Below are 23,385 nucleotides of genomic sequence, written 5' to 3'. Positions count from 1 at the left end.
AAGGACAAGAAATTAATTAAAAAGCATCTAAAAAGTGGAAAAAATCTGTCATTTCTGTGGGTGGAGTTTTATTTACAGGATTTAATTTAAAAATGAAAAATTACAGCTGCACAAGCATGGATATGCACAACATAAAAATGCTTTAAATGAATAAAAAAAGTGAAATAATTATTAACAATATATATATATATATATATATCATTTAAATGACTAGAAAAAGTGAAATAATTATTTAAAAATATATATATACACTATTGAATAAATAAGTGAAATGATTATTTAAAAAATAATATATATATATATATATTATTGAATAAATAAGTGAAATATTAAAAAAATAATATACATATATTATTTTTAAATAATTATTTCATGTTTTTATTAATTTAAATGATGATTATATATATACATTATTGAATAAATATGTGAAATAATTATTTTAAAAATAATATATATATATATTATTTTTGAAATAATTATTTCAGATTTTTATTCATTTAAATGATGATTATATATATTATTTTTAAAATAATATTTCACTTGTTCTATTCATTTAAATGATGATATATATTATTTTTTAAGTAATTATTTCACTTTTATTCATTTAAATGATTATATATATATATATATATATATATATATATATATATATATATATATATATATATATATATATATATATATATATATATATATATTGTTTTTTTAATAATTATTTCACTTTTTTTAATTCATTTCCAGTGAATTCAATTCAAAATTTCAATATCATTTCAAATCAATATTTTTTTAATTGAAAGAAGTCCATCTTTAGGGTGTACAGGTACATCTCAATAAAACATTTCAGATCATCAAACAAATCTAAATATTAGCCAATGACAACACATCTCCACACAAAATGCAGTTTTTTAAATGTAACTTTTTATTATTAAGGGACAAAAAAATCCAAACCTGCATGGTCCTATGTGAAACTATATATAACTATATATAACCCTATGTGATTGTTCCCTGAACCTAATAACTGGTTGGGCCCCCCTTAGCAGCAACAACTGCAATCAAGCATTTATGATAACTTACAATGAGTCTCTTACTGCGCTGAGGAGGAATTTTGGCCCACTCATCTTTGCAGAATTGTTGTCATTCAGCCACATTGGATGGTTTTCCATCATGAAGCGTCTTTTTAAGGTCCTACCACAGCATCTCAATAGGATTCAGATCAGGACTTGGACTAGGCCACTCCAGAGTCTTCAGAGGTGGACTTGCTGGTGCGTTTCGAATCCTTGACCTGTTGCAGAACCCAAGTTGGTTTCAGCTTGAGGTCACCAACAGATGGTTGGACATTCAGAATTCATGGTTCCATTTATTACAGCAAGTCTTCCAGGTCCTGAAGAAGCAAAACAGCAACAGACCATCACACTACCACCACCTTATTTTACTGTTGGTATAATGTACAGTTGAGAGTATTTTATAGTATTTCCACAATGGTCTTGCGGATAATCAAGATATTTTCTACCAAAATTGAGACAAGCCTTAATGTTCTCTTTGTTAAACGGTGGTTTTGGTCTTGGAACTCTGCCATGCAGGCCGTTTTTACCCAGTGTCTTATGGTGGAGTCATGAACACTGACCTTAACTAAGGCAAGTAAGGCTTGCGGTTTGTAGGATGTTGTTGTGGGGTCTTTTGTGATCTCTTTTGTGGATAATGGCTCTCACTGTAGTTTGCTGGAGTCCCAACACTTTAGAACCTTTTCCATGCTGATCAAGCAACAGAGGGTGAATAACTTTTTCACACAGGGCCATGTAGGTTTGGATGTTTTTCCACTCTTAATAATAAAATGTTTCATTTAAAAACTGTTTGTTCTTGGATTTGATAGCCTTAGCTGGTCAAATCAGATACATAGCAAAGGCAGCCTTTTTGTTCCATTTCCTTGCATTGGATCTAATTGCATGTATACCCAGTAAAGTGCCCGCTGAGTGTCTGTAGCTTGTTTTCATGTACCATTTAAAACCAATTTCCCCTATATTTACTGTCTTTCAACATTAAATACTAATAATCATTTAAAAGTGACTGGGAACAAAGTGCCTGGTAAGGTATTAGGAAGCTGTCAATCATATGATACCCTCATAGCAGCATTCCCTTCTGTGTGCGTCTTAAGCAGTTGGTGCAGTTGTAGATTCCTCCTCAAGCATTAAACATGACTGCATAGGAAATGATCACATTTGCAGATAAAGAGTTACATGACATTAGTTTTGTCACCTACTTGCATTCATTCAAGCTGCCCAGCTTAATAATTATTATTCTCAAAAAAACAAAACATATTTAATGATAGGAATTTCAGTCATATTTTTACTATGTCCACATTAAGTAGCTAAACATATTGATTGACGAGTGTATTCATTTTATGTATTTTATACAAAACCTGTCAAGTTTTCAAAGATGCCTTTAAAAGTCAAACTCCTGGAAAAATGTGCATTTAATGTCATTTCAAGTCAACCGGGATAGGCTCCAGCATACCCTGATGAGGGAAAGCAGCATAGAAAATGGATGCATGGATAGTATTCACACTGTCATGATTCCGTGATGGCAAAGTCAAAAAAAGCTTTCTCTCTTTGAATGCAGTCGTATTGGTACAAACAAAAAGGGCACAAAATTGCATGTTCGGAATTTGCGCAACAGCACTAAACATGGGACATTGAAAGGTGGAAGAAGGTTATATTCTCTGATGAGAAACAATGTAACCTTGATGGTTCTGATGTCTTGCCAAAGAGATGCCTACTGATGTCCTGGACGCCATCATGACCGGGGGTTCAATTCAACAATGGAGCTTCAAGTTGTGCAGGGGCGTCAAAAGTCAGCTGGCTATGTGGAGATGTTAAAGTGGGCATCCCTTATGACTGAAGGCCCTCATTCAACAGGACAACAACATACCCGCTTGATGAAGGACTTCTTCCGGAGGAATGACATCACTATTTTAGACCACTATGTGTGTTCTCCTGATCTAAATCTAAAATCCACAGTGAAGCCATCTTCACCACCTGGATCAACATTCCCACTCGCCTCCTGGAAACACTGGCATCAAGCATGTCCAAACCATTTTTGAGGGCATTAACAAGAATCCTGTGACTGACTGGTGACCATTCCAGGGAGTAACCCCACCCCTCGTAACCAAAAAGTCAGCTGGGGTAGGCTCCAGCTCACCTGTGAACCTAATGAGGACAAGCGCTATAAGAAATGGATGGATAGATTTTACATATGTGACTTTTATTAGGGTTACACAATAAGCTACATTTTGTTTGTGCATGTGTTTACTATTACATCACTTCCATGCTAGCTGTAGCTAATAGTGAGGCATTTGCAGTGACCTGAAAATCTCCATGAAAAATAAAGCATGTCAAAAACATTCAACAATATTAATTTGGTGTCTGTGATCAATTATAAAATCTAAAAAAATGTGCTGCACCTCAGAAAACATCACCTTTACACCTTGATTTGTTGCATTTTGCTCATGTTTCCGGTTGTTGGCATGACAACGGGGCATGCGTCACACCGGATGCAACCATTCAGCTGACTGTGATCCGCTGGGAGTGCTTCCATACAGCTGTGACGATAAATGTATTTAAGGCGGCTCTAGTGTGTCTTTTAATATGTTATTATAGTTTGTTTATGACAGCAAATATTTTAAAAGTCGGTATTAGTGTTTGTTTGACGGAGATAACCAGAGTGGCAGACTTGGTACAGTCAAAATGGCGCCCGTTTGTTACTCGACGCTGTGCTAATCCGTCTGTGATTATTAGCCAGCTAGCTTCATTTTAATCCTCCGTATTTCGCTTGGAGTGAGAAGGTCTGAAGCAGACACTGGCCGAACACCGTCAGTGGCGTCATGTCGGACTCGGAGGAGGAGAGCCAGGACCGACAGCTTAAAATTGTAGTCATCGGCGACGGCGCTTGTGGAAAGGTAAAGGACTCGCACGCATATACAAACTAGCTAGCTTCGAACATCCAAACACAGCAATGATACACTTTGAACACGTTGAAAAGTACCCACATAGCAGAAACATGACATTGTTATCTTTATTACGACGTTCAAGTGTGCATTAAGCTTCATGTGTCCCTGTTCCTGAAGCTGCAGTGTATCTTCAGGTCACCATGGCGACAGGCGATGCTAAATAGCCATTAGCTAACAAGCACAATTGTGCTTTAGCCTCGAGTGGCGATGCTGCTGTTTACTGACAGCAGTTAAACGCATCACATTTTAGTTGTGTTGCTTGTTGTTGAGCTAATTAAAACAACTGATTCATATTGTGTTTCTATAAAGATTGATTCACATTGAGCTAAATGTCATATATTTTTACTAACGACTGCTATTTTGCAGTCGTATAGTCGTGCACAGCAACTGAATATAAAAAAATAGTTTATAAACTGCACAGGAAAATATTGAAACCAATCTATTTTTATTATTGTTGTGAGTGTTGCACGATTCTGCAAAATAGGTCAATTACGATTCTTTAGGATACAGTATGTACTGTATTCCACTTTCCTACATCACTGTAACTTCCTTATCTGGTTATCATTACACCTTTCCTCAGCAGTACATCTCTGTGGTGGCGTAAGGAAAAGCCAAATAGAAAAAAAATGTTTATTGTTTAGGTTCTTTCTGAGCTAAAGTCTTGTGTTATGTCCAAAACGAATGAAGCTGTATAAACCTGCCACCCAAAGAGAAAAACAAATGTTCTCATTCTGAATAAGCTAAGTTTTTCTTGTTATTTTTCTTCTACGGTAAAGTGTAAATTAAGGAGGTGATGTGGCATTGAGAACACACACACACACACAGTTCTCCTAGCAGATATGCTACATTAATAACACACACACACACACTGTTGCCAGGTGTCAGCTCATCGCTGACTTACCTGCTTGTGTGTTGGGCATAAAAAACACCCACCCTCCCCTCTCCCTACGCCCGGATTTTAAGTCAACCCCGCTGACTGACAACTTGAACGCCCCCCCCCCCCCCCCCCATCTGCCCCTTATTAATGTCAATTTGCCCCTGAAAATTGCAATGTAATCGGTTTATTTTGGAGGCCATTCTCCCGCGGTATTTTTGGCTTGGCCCATTCAGAAAATATAGCAAAGATGTGGGACGGCGAGATGTTTTTGTAAATATCTTACACACAAGTCTATTTTTCTGCTTGATTACTCTGGTTTTTCCAAAATATTTGCTTTTCTGCAGCAAGCTTTAATTGTAGTATGGCGTCATGTAGTATCTCATATAAGCGAGTATATGAGTATTTAGTGTGAGCACCATCATCACCATCATCTCCCACTGCTTTAATCCCATTGGGCATGGAATTGACAATAGCTGCACAGGTTGTTATTACTGGAATCCTCTTCCAGCTATGGATGTTAGATTCCTTACACTCCTCCACTATCCTTTCTTGTGCTTGGCCACTCTATCACCTTCAATTGGCATTCCGGAGGTGTTTTTGGGCTCTTTGTCATGTTGGAAAACTGCTCTCTGCTTCAGGATGTCATAGAGTACATGTTGGAATTCATGTTTTTTCTCAATGAACCGCAGCTCCCTGGTGTGGGAAGCATTCATGCAGCCGCAGACCGTCACCCTGGTAAAGACGCAGTTATCTTGCCACTCTTGTGTATGGGTCAGTGTTCCTGAAAGGGTGCCCAAAAGTGCGAGCAGTAAGCAAAACCAACATTTGCAGCTTTGACTTAAAATAATCTTCATTAAAAAAACAAAGCAAAGTTTATTGATGCAGACACAAATATAATATAGATAGATAGATGGATAGATAGATAGATACACTTCCTTTATTGTCATTGCACAATAACACAGCAGTGAAATTGCCAATGAAATGTCGTTGCCTGGCCCCTGTATAATAATAAATAATAATAATAACATTCATTCATTTTCTATCGCTTATCCTCACGAGGGTCGCGGGGGGTGCTGGCGCCTATCCCAGCTGTCTTCGGGCGAGAGGCGGGGTACACCCTGGACTGGTGGCCAGCCAATCACAGGGCACATATAGACAAACAACCATTCACACTCACATTCATACCTATGGACAATTTGGAGTGGCCAATTAACCTAGCATGTTTTTGGAATGTGGGAGGAAACCGGAGTACCCGGAGAAAACCCACACATGCAGGGGGAGAAATAATAATAATGTGGAGAATAAATAGATGACATCAAATATGAACAACAATGTACAGCCTAAACAGTAATTTGTACAAATAATTTAAATCATTTAGAATAAATAATAATGATTTAATGTTTTGCGTTCAGCGCTGTCCCCCCTGTTTATTCAATGTTATTTGGTTAGAGCTGCAAATGACTGTTTATTATTAGAGTAGAGTATTGCCCCATGATAAGATATTGTAGCGACAATGCAAAACCACATTTGTAAGCTACTCTACATAAAACATGCGCTATTATCTCCTGATAGTGAAGAGAACATTATATGAGTTGCATCATATGATTGTCTCGCTGTGTTTTCTTCCCTTCTCTCCCGAAGTTTCTTATTTCAAAAGAACTTCCCCCTTCTATTTCCCGGCATTGGTATCACTGGTGACCCTGTGCTGTTCTCTGGTGGAGTGTCAGGATTACACCATTCCTTGTTCCAATTGTACGCTAGGAGGAAAAAAAAAATACAAAGGGACGGCCGCGTTAAAAGGGGAGAGCCAAGCTACCGGGAACGCCAAGACAAATGTCAGAAGTCCGAGCAGGCCAGCACGAGCATGTGGGATTCATTTTTGCTGTCCAAGCTTGTTATTCCCGTGTTGCCACTGATTGTTTGGGCTACCTAAATGAGCCGATTTCTCCTTGTTGCCGTCACCCTTGAGGCCGCAACGAGCTGAGATTGAGAATGTCTGGAGGTCAGTGAACTTCCAGTAAGATGAATTGCAGAAAATGACCACATTTTTACATGCAAACATGTAAAACCTGTATAAATATTAGCATTTATTGTCATCTTGTCTGCACAGTTTGTGCTTTCATTGTTACGGTCTTCATTGTATGTTTATTATTTGATTTTTTTAGTCCATATTAGAAACACCTCTCTGAGTTCCTTGAAAATATATTTCGCTCCTCACCACACGGGTCCTCAGGTGTTGCGGCGCTGACGTTGAGGCCAGCTAATAGACATTCAATGCTTCCTGTTTTCCCACCGCCGCACATCCATCAAAATGAATTAAAGTTGGCGCGTCAACGCTGAGCCGTCTCTCTCTTCCCCCCGTGGACGCGCTATTTTCTTCCTTCTCTCAACGGTGACAGTGATGGAGGTTTCCTAATTTGTGGCAATTATTTGGTCTGGAGACATGACACGTGCATGCATATCCACACCTGTTTTTGTCATTCGCCGTTCCATCTGTCCCCTTCAAAGGTTGACTTTATTTTAAGTCTGTGAAATGAATTTGTAATAATAAAGTGGATGCCACATTGCGGCTTTCTTATTGATGCATAGTAGATACACTGCGAAAGATGACTTGATATGATAAATGAGACATAAATGGTGGTTTTTAAGGAAAATATTAGGGAACGAAATATCCTAAAAAGGTTGGTAAATGGAGCGTGACGCTGACATCACTTTTTAATGAAAAGCACTATAGATTTTAGATTTTTTTTACTATGAAGGAAATACTACATTACAGTGGTCCCTTTCTACATTGCACTTTTTCAAAAATGAATGAATGAATGAATGAGCGTTCTTTCATGGTTGATTATGGCCTCCATCCATCCATTTTCTATGCCGCTTATCCTCACTAGGGTCGCACGTATGCTGGAGGCTATTCCAGCTGACTGGGCGAGAGGCGGGCTAGACCCTGGACTGGTGGCCAGCCAATCACAGTGACTATGGTCTATTATTAGTAAAAAAAAAACAAAAACATATTTAAGCAATTGTGACTTATTCTTGGCATAAATAAAGAAATTACAAGCATAAAAAATTTCTAAATTAACAAAAATAAAAATGTAGTTTAAGGCAATACAAAACATTGATGAAGTACTGTACACTGGCCACTAGGTGTCAGTAGTAAGACTCACCAAAGTTGATCACCAACTACATGCTTTTATTATTTTATAATTATTCATCCCATAACAGGCACTATATAATAACATCATAATAACAATAACAATAATAATATCCATCCATCAGTTTTCCTCCACAGCCCACGTTTAGGGGACAGCTGTTTCAGTGACCTTACAGGTGTGAGACATAATCCTCCATAATCTGGTTCTTTAATAATAATATAATAATAATAATAATAATAACACGGGCTACTCTTGTGGCCGTACTTATTCCAGCCAAAACTGAACTCTGAATCCCCGACATCATTTCCATAAACACAAATCTTATTTATGCCTTAAATGGCTTATTGTTTTTGATTGCACTTATTTTACCCAATAAAGTAGCTATAAAGGTGATTATGGGGGTGTTATTTCATGTCCAGAGAGCTCTAATAAAAGGTGTATAACATCAACAGTTACCCGCTACACAAACATACTTGTATAGTATAGTATATATATTGATATACTGAATAGGCTAAATTAACATAACAAGCCAGAGAGTCCAAGTTCACCGAGCTCTCGATCTCATTCCACATCACGGAATCCATGGTGATAGGTAATGTGCCAGGTGCTTCACAACAGTGGAACTTTGAAAATGAAAACACAGTTTATTTCATGGCATTGGTTGACTTCCAAGTCGTTCTCATTTCAAAACAATTTCCATAAAACATAATGCGGTGATCCATTTTCTAAATCTTATTATGTGATTACCTCCATGTTGGCGTTGCCGTTTGTTTGTTATTGTACTGGATTATACAAAAACAACTTATTTTGTTTTGCCAATACTTTTCAGAGGGCTTGGACACAGGTTAAAGAACAACTTATTATGCACGCATGAATAAAAATCCGTCTTTCATGGCATTGCAGACAGATTCTTTTTTCTTTTCTTTTCCTTTTTTTTTTTTTTTTTTAAAAAAAGAACTTAACGTCTTCCAGTGACATGTCGGTGCTCCCTGCTGACTCCCTGCGGTGTCTCTCCCCTTTTGCCCCTGTTGTTCCAGACGTCACTCGCCACCAGGTTTGCTCAGGAGGCCTTTGGGAAGCAGTACAAACAAACCATCGGCCTGGATTTCTTCCTGAAGAGAATAAGCCTTCCAGGTGAGACACCTAACAATAATCATCTGGGAGTGCTCGCTCCCTTTCTCTCCATCTCCTGGGACCATGCAGGCACACGTGTTGTAAAAAAAACTTTGGAGGACTTCACACTTGGTATTTCATTTGTGTGCTTAGACAAGATTTGGGCTATTTTGTCGGTGCTTGAAAAATACGCCTCCACAGTGGTGCACAACTGCAAATCCAGTAAGCATCAAATGATTTACTCTGTGCTTGTCTTTTGCTTTTTCTTTCTTTCATACTTTAGCTTCATCAAAGAAGAAGAATATATTCAGGAAGTTCAGTGAAATAAGCAACAGACCCATTCTTTATCGTAGTCACTTGCTATCAAAGTCAAGAAAGACTGTTGTGTTGTTTTTCCAGTGATTAACTTCTTTTTACACTTGTATGAGAAAGAATGACATGAATCAGCGTCTAAATCAGGGGTGGGCAAACTACGGCCCGGGGGCCACATCCGGCCCGCCAAGTGTTTAAATATGGCCCGCACGTTCTTTCCAAAGTATTTCATTGAAACTCAACATACAACCTGACGGTTGTACGGTTTTGATGGTTTAGGTAGTTTTTTTTTTTAAATCAATTTGTTTATTTGATGTGATCTGCTGTTTACAAAGTGCTCCTGAAAAAAAGCACACAAGCACATATAGCAGGTTGCATGACACCTTTACAGATACAATCATTCCAGGTGGACTGTTACAATTATATGTTTAAAATATATAGTCTGGCCCCCTGTCAATTTTTGTAAAATCAATGCGGCCCGCGAGTCAAAAAGTTTGCCCACCCCTGGTCTAAATGCACCTTCGTCGTTGAAGTTATGACCGATTGTTTCAGTTCCAAGTGTTGCCAGGTACTAATAAAATGGCACCAGGGCCACTAGTGTCTGTTGGGCGTCTTCAAAAGTAAGTAGTTATACTTTATTTTTGTTTTATTTAAGATAAAATAGTGCTTTACCTTATGTTCACACTTGTAAGACTGTCAAAATGTGACTTATTTAATCAAGGTTTTTTTGATGGGGAAAGTTTGACCCTGGAACGGATTATTTGTATTCATTTGTCTTTTATTTCCTATTTCCCAAATCCAAACAAAATGTACTTCTACAAGGGATTGACCTTAGAGGTTCCACTGTCCTTCATATTTATATTTCTTCTAATTATTTGGCGGCCTGCGTATTTTCCTGTCCTAGCGTTTCTCGCCAGAGGTTGGGGTTTAATTCTTCCCATCAAGCGTTCGTAGCTGAATGTGTCTTTTCTGGTGGCGCCTCATTGTAGAGCGTCTGCCACTTCTCAGCCTTATTCACTGTGAAAGCTCCTCTCTCCTGAGCAAACAGTCCACAAGGCCGGCGGACGGCTCCCACATCCACGCCGGGCCCACGGGCCAGCCCCGCTCATAATCCTGTGGGCACGGCTTCACGAGTAAATACGTGAACACGTTTTCTGTTCCGATGGTGAATCCCCCTCAAAAGTTGAACTGATCTTTGTCCCGTGCCACATAAAACATGAATGTTCCATTGGTTTATGTGGAAGCTTGCAGGAATACAGCCACGCTCTGTAGGCACATTAGATCTTTAAAATTAAATGTTTATTCACTCCACTCATGCTATATTTAGACATTTAAAAATTGCCCACCGCTATGTGAAGTAGATTTTTTCAGCGAATAAAATGGCACTTCTTCACTCTCTGCCAATGCCGGGGTCGCCTGCAAAGTGTCTATTCTTTCATTCCTAATAAAACAACATTAAGCAAAGCTAAAGTTGTACTAAAGTAGAGGTTATGCTGATTTGATATTTGGACTAAGGGTTGTGTTTTGATTGTGTGTCAATTTGGGCTTATGAGACTTAGGAGAACTAAACCCCCAAATATGTTGCGGTGGAGCTCGAAAGAAAAGAGGCAGCCGTAAGCAGAAGCTGGGCTCAGCTGGACTTAATATGAACTCCGACTTAATCCTGCGATTGCCTTGTTGTGCGCTTCTTATTGCACCTCAGAGGGTAGCGCACATCTATCTGCATCAATGGAGCGGCAACAACACAGGCTCAACACTTGACTTGCTAAAGGGCCCATTTTCTGGGGAATTGGGTGTTGATGAGCTGATGAAGAGGAGGGTGGCTCGGCAAACTGGGTGGTCTTGAACTTCGTTAGGTTCTTCACCTAGGCTTTCGTCGGAGTGCTGTGTCCGGGTCTCTGTGGAGCAGTAACCATATTTTAGAGCTGTGTGTGTGTGTTTGGTGGTGGTGGTGGGGGGGGGGCGGTCGGCCTCTCTCACCATGAAGGCCAGCTTGTCAAATTTAATGTACATTTTCCAAGGCAAGTCGAGGTGAGACGAGGCTGACTGGCGAGGAGCTTTTAGAACAATACCAACCAACACCATGTGACAAACGTGGAAGTTTAGAGCTGGAGTTAGCAAAAAAATAGCAATAGCGGAACACAGCATGATAGTAGCACTCATGCATATAATGTTTTCAGGCAAAATCAAGGTTAACTTCTGTGGGGTCCAAACTGTTGCAATCATAAAACCATGGACTTTACCTCGGACTGACAATGTTTTAAGTAACTTTGTCACATTAACTGTCACACAAGTGTTAAACTGCTGTATAATAAAACAAAAATAAATAAAAAGTACTCACCCATGGAAGACACCGGACAGACGTGGTTTTCCATTAGCATGAACTAAAATAATGTAGAAGTACTCAACCCATGAAGACAACAGAGACAGGCAGTTTCAGAGTGATACCATCATTGTTTTTCACGAACTAAAATAAAGTAAAAATATTCAACTACTGTAAACACTTCAGATAGGTCCTTGTAGAGCAAATCCCTCACCTAAATGACAAATCCCTGTTTATGTTGTTTTCAACAACATAAACTAAAATAAAGTAAAATTACTCAAAAATAAGTGAATAAAAGATGAGAATTTAACATTAAGAAAGGTACAATGAAATAGTATGATCTGACAAACAAACCTTTTAAAAATGTAACACCAACAGAAAACAGCGCAGGTGCATTTAAAAATGTTTGTCATCACACAAATTGACGTTAAACTTTATATATTTTTTGAGACCATCACTCTTGAAGACAACAGAGACGGGCGGTTGCTGAGTGATACCGTCATTGTTTTTTCATGATGGCTATTAACAGCATGAACTAAAATAAAGTAAAAATATTCAACCATTGTAAACACCTCAGATAGATGATTGTAGAGCAAAACCCTCACCTAAATGACAAATCCCTGATTCATTTCTTTCTTTCAACAACATAAACTAAAAGTAAAATTACTCAAAAATAAGTGAATAAAAGATGAGATTTTAATATTAAGAAAAGTACAATGAAATAGTATGATCTGACCAACAAACCTTTACAAAATGTAACAGAAAACAGTGCAGGTGCATTTTAAAATGTTTGTCGTCACACAAATTGACGTTAAACTTTATATATTTTTTGAGACCGTCACCTATAATAATATTTCCTTTAATGTGACTTCTTTCACTGTGTAAAATTGCCATATTAAAGCTGGCTTTTCAACTGTATGAAGAGCAGCATTCCTTTTGTGATGGCTTGATCGGCTCAACTTGCTTATTATTAATATTCCCACCCGGACAATGGAGGAAGGACCCTTTGCGGCAGGCTTTATTGCAGCGCTGTGGCGTCTTTGTGGGCTTTCGGGGTGGCGTTTCAGGTGGTTGGTGGGGTTTGGTGTGTTGAAGGTCGATGTATTATCAAGTGTTTGCAGAGGATTTGGTGTGACGAGCGTGTGAGGTGTCTGTTTGTTTACACAATCTTTCCTTTTTACAATATATAGGAGAAAAGGAGCGCTGGATTTGCTTAGCCTAACTCGCCTGTAGGCAAGTTCTCCACATTGGAGCATTTTTAAAAATAATTGTATCGAAGCTGTTTTATAATGTCATCGGGTTTATCAGTATGATGTTGTGATTCCTCATAGATCTGATAATTATTAGTCCCATATTTATAATAAAAAGTACTCAAGCTTTCAAGACACTTGGCCGCAGAGTGATACTGTTTTTGATTGCCATTTTGCAAGTTGCTTACATAAAGCGGACTAGATGATGTGCGTATTTGTTTGACCTTTTTGGAGGTTTAGCTGTGGGCCTGGAAGGTTCCCCTCCCAAGGCACAAGCAGAGAAAATGCCAGTGGCGTTGAGTCAGTGTGAACCTTTGGAACACAAATAAAGCGAGTGTCCGAGCGTGGTTTGGATGGGCGGGAAAGGCGCTCGCTGCCGCCAAAGAGCAGTTATTCATCGCGTTCCTCAATGTAGCTTTACATTGACACTGTATAGTCTAGATGTACTGACTGTGAACCTCAACGTTTCCTTTCCTCGCGCTCAAAATAAGAGGGGGGGATGTCGTCCAGCCGTGTCCACAGCAGCTACACCCGGACTCAGCACGGAGGCCGCGCAGCACCAGTATAAACTCTTCGCTGTCTGGTCCTCCTGCCTTCTTTGACCACCCCTTTGATTTTCCAGAGGAAGAAAATATTTATTTGGATTTGGGGGTTTTTGTGCCCATCTTTCTCTCTCTCATTCAGGCTGTCTCTCACTTTCCACTGACACGAGGACAAGAGTCCTCCTATTTTCTGTTTAATTATTGCCATTTTCCTTAACAGCACATAATTCTCCTCACTTTCCTGACTTGGCAGCAAGCACATTATGACACACATGGCACAATGCAAACACCTTTTTACTAAGAATTCTGGGAAGTGTCGGCATGAGTCAACAGTGTGGACGTTTAGCCCCGTACAGCTATTTTTAGCTTTAAGAACCAACAAAAACCTCAGAATATCAGAAATTTTATTCAAATTTGTAACAAATGATTTGTTTTTTTCACCTCAACTTGTCTTGTAGGTAATCTGAATGTGGCCCTCCAGGTGTGGGACATCGGAGGACAAACGTTAGGAGGGAAAATGCTGGATAAATACGTGTACGGAGCTCACGTAAGTCACCTTGACATACCCCACTCCAGGGTTTACATATGTATCTATATAGCATTACACAATTATTGAATTTTGATATGGCTGGGTACTAAAAGTGTTCCAATATATGTAGAAACAACACATACAAAATATTTTTCCAATACATGATTATTTAGGGGTGTCACCATACATCTATTTTTGCGGTGAACAGTTCAATGGTCGCCATGGAGATTTGAGGTCAGCAAATACTGCAGCTCAAGAACTATGAGGTGATCTTTATATTTTTGTTGGTATTTATACTCCTATTACATATTACTAGCAAATTTGTGGTTTTGTCTTTGTAATTTGAATGGTTTGTAGTCATATTTATAGGTATTTAGTGCTCATTGCCTCTACTGTAGCTAACATTAGCTAGCTACAGTTTGCTAATGACAGTTAGCTAACAGCTGAGCAAGCATAACATCAACAACAGTAATATAGAGTAGACAGTATTGCTGATGCCTCATATTTATTGAGTGGTACAGTAGTCCTACATAATGTGATATACACTTGTCCATTTATTATTTTAGGCACTGTTTAGTGCTCATTGCCTCTACTGTCGCTAACATTAGCTAGCTACAGTTTGCTAATGACAGTTAGCTAATAGCCGAGCAAGCATAACATCAAAAACAGTAATATAGAGTAGACAGTATTGCTGATGCCTCATATTTATTGAGAGTGGTACAGTAGTCCTACATAATGTGATATACACTTGTCCATTTATTATTTTAGGCACTGAGCAGCACAACCTAAGATGCTGCCCTCAACAACTAGTTCCTTTCAGACTAGCAGTGGCGGATTGGTCTTTGGTCTGGGCCCCCTTTGATAAGCCTATAGAAAATGATGCAGTATAGAAGTTCATTGTATTCAACATTTCCAGGTCAACTTTTTGGCAATTAGACTAGAAATTGCACATTTTCCGAAATTTTACAAAACTTTATGTGTGAGGTGGCACCCCTAAATCTCAATGGATTTCCTCAAAACTTTGCAAAAGTCATTTTTATGTTCATTAGAAAAAAATGGAATGCCAGCCAAATTGATATTATGAATTAAAAATGTCCCATTCAAATTTGATGCACCCTAATATACATTCATGCAATATATTACTTAACATTGTTTTCAAACAGCTCAAAACATCACGTTGGCATTCCGGGGGGGGGGGCTCATCACCACAGTGGAACAGTAATAGGAAGCACAGGAAGGATTAGTTTAGAGGTACGTCGGTGAGTTCGCTCGGGCTTATTATTATAGTCTGGTCAGACCTCCTCCCGACTCCCTCCGGCTTGAGCCGCACGATAATAAACTCAAGCGATCGACTGACATCTGAACTGATGGTGAATGTAGCAGGCCGGTAGAAGCTCACAATTTGTGTCAAAAATGATGAGGCCGCGTGGGATTCGGCCACATCTGCGATGCATTCTACTCTGTCGCAATTCTCAGATAATATTCTTGTCTTTCGGGATTATTATTATTATATTCAAAATTAATCAAAGGAATATTTTTGTAGTTAGAGCACCTGTTTGTGTCATATTTTTCTTTGTTTACAACACATTGCTCAACGATAATTTGATCTACTACTAACTAATTAGCCTCCAATGTATTTCCTCTAAACTTAAGAAAGGGTTTCAGACGGAAGAAGAAGGAGGACATTGTAAGAGGCCAGAAAACTTACCACTTCCACATGGAAGAGGAGGAGAACTTCTTTGTCATGTTGCATTGTGAATGTAATGTAATGTAATATCATGTCTCATCAATAGCCACGTTTACATGAGGAGATTTTCCTCTTTCCCAATTGAATCTTTCCGAATGATGTACCAGAAAACAGTGTATACATGGAAAGGAATATTCCAATCTCCTGTCTACATGCACTGCTATAATCAAACGGAATAGTCATGGGGCATGCGCAGTAAAACGTAAACAACATCACGTGATTCATCGAAGATGGCGGACGAGACTGTGATTACCACGGTTGTTGGGACAGTTGCTACGCTTTTTTTAAAGCAGCAACTTGAAACCTATGCGATCCTGCGGAAAATGACAGCAAAGAAGAGGCGTAGAGGGGATGGGATGAATTTTTAATAATAATAAATTAAATAATAATAAATTAATAATAATAAATAGTTTTTCGGCCGTCCAGTCTTGCAATTACATTCAGTTCTTTTAAGTTTGTATCAAAAACGAAGTTTCCGCTGTAGTCCAGTGATGACTGTTCGCTGCCATTTTCAAAACCTGAGAGACATCTGCATGTTACGTCACAGCTGAGCATGCGCTGAAAGAACGCACCCTGACAACTTTCCGATTGAGCGGATACAAGATACCTCAATCGGATTGGGGAAATGAATATTCAACCCCTGGGAATCCGATTTATATATTCATTTGGATTGGCACTTTTCTTTGGGAATGAGGTGTATACAAAGGTTACATTCTTTCCGTTTGAGCAAATAACCCGAATGGAATTGGAATATTTGGGTCCATGTAAACGTGGATGTAACATTACTGACTCCAAGTGACCAGAATACTACTATAATTTGTCTTTCACTTATCTTTTACTAATAATAGTCCATAGTCAACCACAAAACAGTGGTCATTTATTAATAATTTTTTTTTTAAACGCAATGCAGTGAGGCAGTGATGTTATGCTACGTAGCGTAGCATAACGTATTTCCTATAGCTGATGGTGTCATTTTTCAACAGCACCTCTGCTGGTTGCCAAGTAATGTGCTACATTGTACCCTAAGACACCATAACAATCAATTCTACACCATAAAAGATAAATAAATCAATAAATTTGACTTATTACTTCACAAGGACAAAGTGTAACGCAGCACTTAATTGTGGAGACGTGGTTTTGGTACCGTCACAATTCTGACAATGACAATGCACAGATTTGCATCCTAGATCAAACTGAACCAAATTGTGTTTGTTGGTACCACGGTTAAATAAGCCATGGTCTGTTTGGAAACAACAGCATCCTCAGGCAGCAGTCAAGTGCGTTGTGTCACCTGCAGAAGACACAACGCACTACTTTTAAGACCACGTCTCCATGTGAGTGGCATTAAAGGTCCGCTAAAATTGACTCAAGCTTGAGGTGTATTTAAAATACACCAATATATAGTACGAGGAGGGGCTGCACGGCAGTTGAGCGGTTAGAGCGCAGACCTCACAGCTAGGAGACCTGGGTTCAACTCTGTGTGGCGTTTGCATGTTCTCCCCGTGCATGCGTGGGTTTTCTCCGGGTACTCCGGTTTCCTCCCACATTCCAAAAACATGCTAGGTTAATTGGCCACTCCAAATTGTCCATAGGTATGAATGTGAGTGTGAATGGTTGTTTGTCTATATGTGCCCTGTGATTGGCTGGCCACCAGTCCAGGGTGTACCCCGCCTCTCGCCCGAAGACAGCTGGGATAGGCTCCAGCACCCCCGCGACCCTTGTGAGGAAAAGCAGTAGAAAATGAATGAATGAATAGTACGAGGAGGACCTTTAACCCTCCTCTTGTGTTAGGGTCGGCACCGACCCGTTTTACATTTGAATGCATAAAAAGAATCACATAACGTTTGTTTATTGCATCAAGGCTTTTTGACGTTGTCAGGAAACTCTATTTCAACAAAATAAAACCAAAAAAACAATTTTTACTAAATTTTAAAATGTTCAGGTTGAAATTATGACCACTGTATTGTTAGGGTCGCTTTCCACCCGATAAAGCTCAATAATAATATGATTATAAAGCAATATTTTGAGCCACAACTGAAATCATAAGTGTACAATTAGCCAACACAATGACAACCAGCTCCTCTTCTCATCATGGAAGCTTCAGGGGATTCTCATTTTGACCGCTTTTCCAGTATACCAGCAGAAAAACAAGGTCCAGACATGTGAGGTGAATTCACTCATTTGATTGGCTGATTTCACATTTATAATTTGAATCATGGAAAGAATCCCAAGTAGTACAGTGAACCAAGATCTGGACCAAATTTTTGGTGACAATGATGAAGAGGACAGACCAGCATAGCCATTTAGATAAGCAGGAGGACAACGTGGAGTATATCCAGAAGACACAGATGATGCGAGTCAGATGAAGAGGTTGCTGGTGGTGAAGCTGTTCTATATCCCTCAGTAATAGCCAGGTAACAAAAGAACCTTCAATTTATGAATATGATTCTTTTGAGGTTCATTTGACCATTTTTGGAAATAGAAATTGAGGGGTATAGTGCCAAAAAAGGCCTCCATGCCCACACCAAAAGTATTAAAAGCAACATTTTCATGGATGAGGAAGCCTAAGAAGGTAACCAAGAAATAAGAACCAAATTTGATGGTAATTTATTGTTTTTAGTGTATTTTATAGCTGATTTAATACATGGGTCAAAACCGACCCTTTAACATAAGAGATGATACAATGTTAACCTCAACTGCAGCACTTTCTCTCCTAAGCTCCACCGGTTATGTCTCACCACCTCATCACAAGTTGCTCCGCAGGCTTTAAGGCCGGGCACTACGTGGAACTTTTGCACCTATTGTTCCGCCCCGTGCATCCTGTAATCAATCATGTACTGTTTGGAAGGTACGGACGGCTACGACTCGAGGCCGGAGCTGTCGGCACCAACCACGCCAGTTGCGACAGTGCGTGTCTGTAGAACAAAAAGCAACAAATGCACCTTTCAGTCATACTGCACGGTGCAGTCTTAGCAGAAACAGTCACCTTGCTGGCCCAGACATGGACTGATGAGGAGATAACGTAACCTCCATTTCACACCCATTACTAACCTAGCTGTCCCCAATTCATATGATTAATGATATTCAGACTTATCACATACGACAGTATTAATTGGCCCTGTACCCTAGAAAGCGCCCATGAATGATACGGGAAAAGGCCCAAATGATACTGTGTCAAAGCCCAGGGCAGTGATACTGATAAAATATAGAGTTTAACCATGTCCAGTATCAGCCCCCGTAGCTGTCCACTCAGAGCGTGCTGCTCTGGTATCGTGCCCGTGAAACAACCAATCAGAGAACAGCACACGAGCGTGAACACACACTATAAATATTCCTAGTGCTTCTCCAGTCACCAAAAAACCCAAACTTGATTAATGGAACTTTAATTGCCAGACATTGATAAGATAAGACTGTTGATAAAATATTATTGGGCCTGATACCAGACAAACCATGTGATCATCTTATTATCACATACTATTTAATCATGAGCTTATTATCACGTACTATTTCATCAAAAGACCATTTTGTTTCCAGAAAATGTTCATTTTATTACATGTATTATATCTAAACAGTGTAAACACAATAATTGCAAAAATATTTCAGCAATAATATTTTATCAACAGTCTTAGCTTATCAATGTCTGACAATTAAAGTTCCATTAATCAAATTTGGGTTTTTTGGTGACTGGAGAAGCACTAGGCACTAAGCACTTGTGAGCTGTTCTCTGACTGATTGTTTCATGGGCACGATACCAGAGCAGCGCGCTCTGAGTGGACAGCTACGGGGGCTGATACTGGACATGGTTAAACTCTAGATTTTATCAGTATCACTGCCCTGGGCTTTGACACAGTATCATTTGGGCCTTTTCCCGTATCATTCATGGGTGCTTTCTAGGGTACAGGGCCAATTAATACTGTAGTATGTGATAATAAGATCATCACATGGTTTGTCTGGTATCAGGCCCAGTATCATGCCCCCAAGTGTCAGTATCAGCCCGAGACCGATACCTGGCTGATACCTGGCCTGATACCAGACAAACCATGTGATAACCTATAAATACAGTATACTGCTTTTTTTTCTACGTAGGGGGTTCTCCTTGTGTACGACATCACCAACTACCAGAGCTTTGAGAATCTGGAGGACTGGTTCAGCATGATGAAGAAGGCCAATGAGGAATGTGACATCCAGCCTGTCGTCTCGCTGGTCGGAAACAAAAGTGAGTGTCACACATAAAAAAAACACACAAACTAAAATTGTGGGCACATGTTTGCATGCTATTGAATGAGAACGTGTCCAAACTTTGACTGGTACTGTAAAAAAACAGATCCATTTGCTCCACAGTGTCTCATATTTCATGTTCCGTGCCTGTGTTGGTGTACGGAGGAGTGAGTGTTTGTTGGAGCGCCAGATAAACGATGTTGTGCGTGATAACTCCATCGATAAGAAGCAAACTCCTGTTCGGAGTGATGGGAGTGCTGATGTTTGTGAACTCCGTGGGAGTCACCGGCGATGATTTAGCATCCACGGACCATCAGACACCAGGACACTCCTTATCTGTGCCCCCCCCCCCTGTCTGGCGGTCAGACGCTTCTCTCATCAACAGTATTCCCATTCCCAACTTGTGGGCCCAGCAGACCAGGCAAGGTCGATGTTAACCAGACGGCTTGGGTCGCTATCAGCCTGAAACCGTGCCGCCATCTCCAAAATAATGACTAATAATCATGACTCTTTTTTTTGTGTTGTCTTGGGCGCTGCTGTGTTATGGTGAAGTGTCAGTGTGCGATTGTCCACCTTGATGGCCGATGATGAAGAGGTAGCTAGAGTGGGGTTTGAACATACACCGGGATCCCTCTAATGTTATTTAACAGGGGGTCGCAGGTCAAATTTTAAGTCCTGTCCAGAAACATTCAGTCGTCTTCACCTGAAGCGCCAGCTTTGGAAGTGGGCGCCATTTGTATTTAGGCTAGCGTGCCTGCACTGTAATTTTTAAGTAGTGTCCAACTCCCCACTCCCTCTCTTGCTCAGACGACTCCCATGTGTGCGTTTTTTTATTATTATTTTTTTTACCAAAAAAGAAAATCCCACACAGATTTCCCCACTAGGAGCCATCAATCTCCCTTTGAGACCTTATGAATCTCTCAGCCCTCCTGTAGGTTCATTTTTGTTAACTTGAAGGGTTTGTCTGCGCTCCACAGCTCCACGCACGCATTTTTAATTCCTCTAGTCTGCCTGTGTGCTTTTACATTTCACACATCTGTCATGCCATGTTTGTGTGTTTTTCCAAATGGGATTCTTGGTTTTGTAGCAACAACAATGAACATGTGATTTCGCAGCATTCTTTCGAAGTCGAGATCTCCTTTTCTTCGTTCCCATGATGTTGGACGAGTTGGGCAACATGTTTGCGACAAACCCGAAATAGACGTGCAGACATAACAAGAAGGAGCTTGTAAAAACACGACATTTATGTGTATGTGAGGACCTGTTTTGGGGGGATTTTTGACACACCGTCATTGGCAGCTGTAACTTTTCTGAGAAGACTTTATGAATACTGATAATGATTTTGGGGTGTGTCTGTGGTGATTTTCTTTGCCACAGACATCCGCAAGATTATGGGAGAAATCAGGGGTCACTGACTCCCATGTTGGGCTCCATTCTTCCACACCAAACTCTTCAAACCGTATGTTTATGGACTTTACCTTGTGTCTTTCATTCATTCATTTTCGACCGCTTATACTCTGCGAGGGGTGCTGGAGCCCATCCCAGCTGTCTTCAGGCGAGAGGCGGGGTACACCCTGGACTGGTCGCCAGCCAATCACAGGGCTCATATAGACAAACAACCATTCACACTCACATTCATACCTATGGACAATTTGGAGTCAACAATTAACGTAACGTGTTTGGAATGGGGCTGCACTGTGGGTGAGTGGTTAGCACGTAGGGCTCACAGCTAGGAGATCCGAGTTCAATTCCACCCTTGGCCATCTCTGTGTGGCGTAAGCATGTTCTCCCTGTGTATGCGTGGGTTTTCTCCGGGTACTCCGGTTTCCTCCCACATTCCAAAAACATGCTAGGTTAATTGCCCACTCCAAATTGTCCATAGGTATGAATGTGAGTGTGAATGGTTGTTTGTCTATATGTGTCCTGTGATTGGCTGGCCACCAGTCCAGGGTGTACCCCGCCTCTCGCCCGAAGACAGCTGGGATAGGCTCCAGCACCCCCCTCGTGTGAGGATAAGCGGTAGAAAATGAATGAATGAATGTTTTTGGAATGTCGGAGAAAACCCACGCATGCACGGGGAGAACATGCAAACTCCACACAGAGATGCCCGAGGGTGGAATCAAACTCGGGTCTACTAGCTGTGTGACCTTGTGTCTTGATTGATGTTAACATGAATGGGTAGTCAACAATTGAGACACTAAAGACACCAACTCAACATGTGAGGTGTACTGACTTGACTTGCCAGCTACTTAAACAGTAATGGCTGTGTGTTGACGCATTTTTAGTGGATAGTAAATCTAGACTACATGCTCTACACAGTACCCTGAATACTCTAAAGTGTTGACGTTCTATAGTTGTGCCTCTTGAGAAGATGAAATATGTGATGTATTGTATTTGTTGCATTGTAGAGGCTAATGCAGTGGGGATGGTTGGCTTCGTCTCCGTTTTAATTGGCTCACCGTCCTCAAAGGGCAATTTGTGGTAATTAACCACGCGGGTCAGACCACTTTCTCCATGATGATGTCCCCTCCTCTCCTTCCTCATGCCTTGGCCCGGCCGCCTTCTTGCACGGCAGTGCCACTCGCAGGGAACAACCTCCCCTTTCTTCTTCACCACAGCGCGGCCATCCGTGTGCTCGTCGAGGCACCGCCGGAACGCTTCACGCTCTCGCCCCTGACGCGCTGCCCAGATGCTTGCATTGAAGAATGGCACCACTTGTAACAATTCAGAGGGGAAGCCAGTGAAATATTTGGATGAGGCTTCCCGTGCACGCTCCCTGCACACAATCCAAACATGCCGTTTAGGTAAAGCGATGCTGTTGTGCTGCTGCTGGGTACACAAGGACTGAATGCTAAGTTCTGTCCAAACATACATAAATGTATCTTAAGATTGCGGCCCACCGTGACACCATATGGAACTCTCCAGAGGAATGGTCTTGCAAGAAAAAATGCTTGTTTCATGCGTATGAAATACTAGAAATCAAATTATTATCTGTTTCAGGGACTGTTACAAAGTTTCAGCCATTTCTAATCGGTCTCAAGGGCCCCACAATTAGTGGAATGTTTAGATGTTTTAAATGTGCTTTTAGTCAGGCCTACTGGGAACACACTGTTTTGTGTGTCTGTAGCTTTAATGGTAATGCTTTAATTTCATTTGAACATGCATCAGATTACCATTGAATGCATCACATAATCAGTTCACAGTTCCACATAGAAGAAGCAAAGCTTATTTAAATCCTACCCCTCCATCTGGTACTTTTACAATCAGTAACTGTTACATTTGTTCACTTCCTGCTTTCCTAATTTATTTTTATTTT

The 23,385-nt window shown here is 40.2% G+C and overlaps 1 protein-coding gene across 3 annotated transcripts in view; it reads left to right on the top strand.

Annotated features, from left to right (window-relative positions):
• The first annotated feature begins 3,560 nt into the window (after positions 1 to 3,560).
• Positions 3,561 to 23,385, top strand: part of rab28 (RAB28, member RAS oncogene family) — a 51,263-nt gene continuing 31,438 nt past the window's right edge. Inside the window, exons 1-4 of one of the 3 annotated variants that reach the window (XM_058075023.1) lie at positions 3,561 to 3,952; positions 9,073 to 9,169; positions 14,034 to 14,122; positions 19,938 to 20,067. In XM_058075023.1, coding sequence (XP_057931006.1) covers positions 3,878 to 3,952; positions 9,073 to 9,169; positions 14,034 to 14,122; positions 19,938 to 20,067 — 391 coding nt within the window. In that variant the 5' untranslated portion in view covers positions 3,561 to 3,877. The remainder of the gene's footprint in view (positions 3,953 to 9,072; positions 9,170 to 14,033; positions 14,123 to 19,937; positions 20,068 to 23,385) is intronic. The other 2 variants (XM_058075021.1, XM_058075022.1) reach the window with 2 other exon arrangements.

This window comes from Doryrhamphus excisus, chromosome 6 (assembly GCF_030265055.1).
Source record: "Doryrhamphus excisus isolate RoL2022-K1 chromosome 6, RoL_Dexc_1.0, whole genome shotgun sequence".
Taxonomy (NCBI): Eukaryota; Metazoa; Chordata; class Actinopteri; order Syngnathiformes; family Syngnathidae; genus Doryrhamphus; species Doryrhamphus excisus.
The sequence above is the reverse complement of the archived record's forward strand: the minus strand, read 5'-3'. Positions and strand labels throughout refer to the sequence as shown.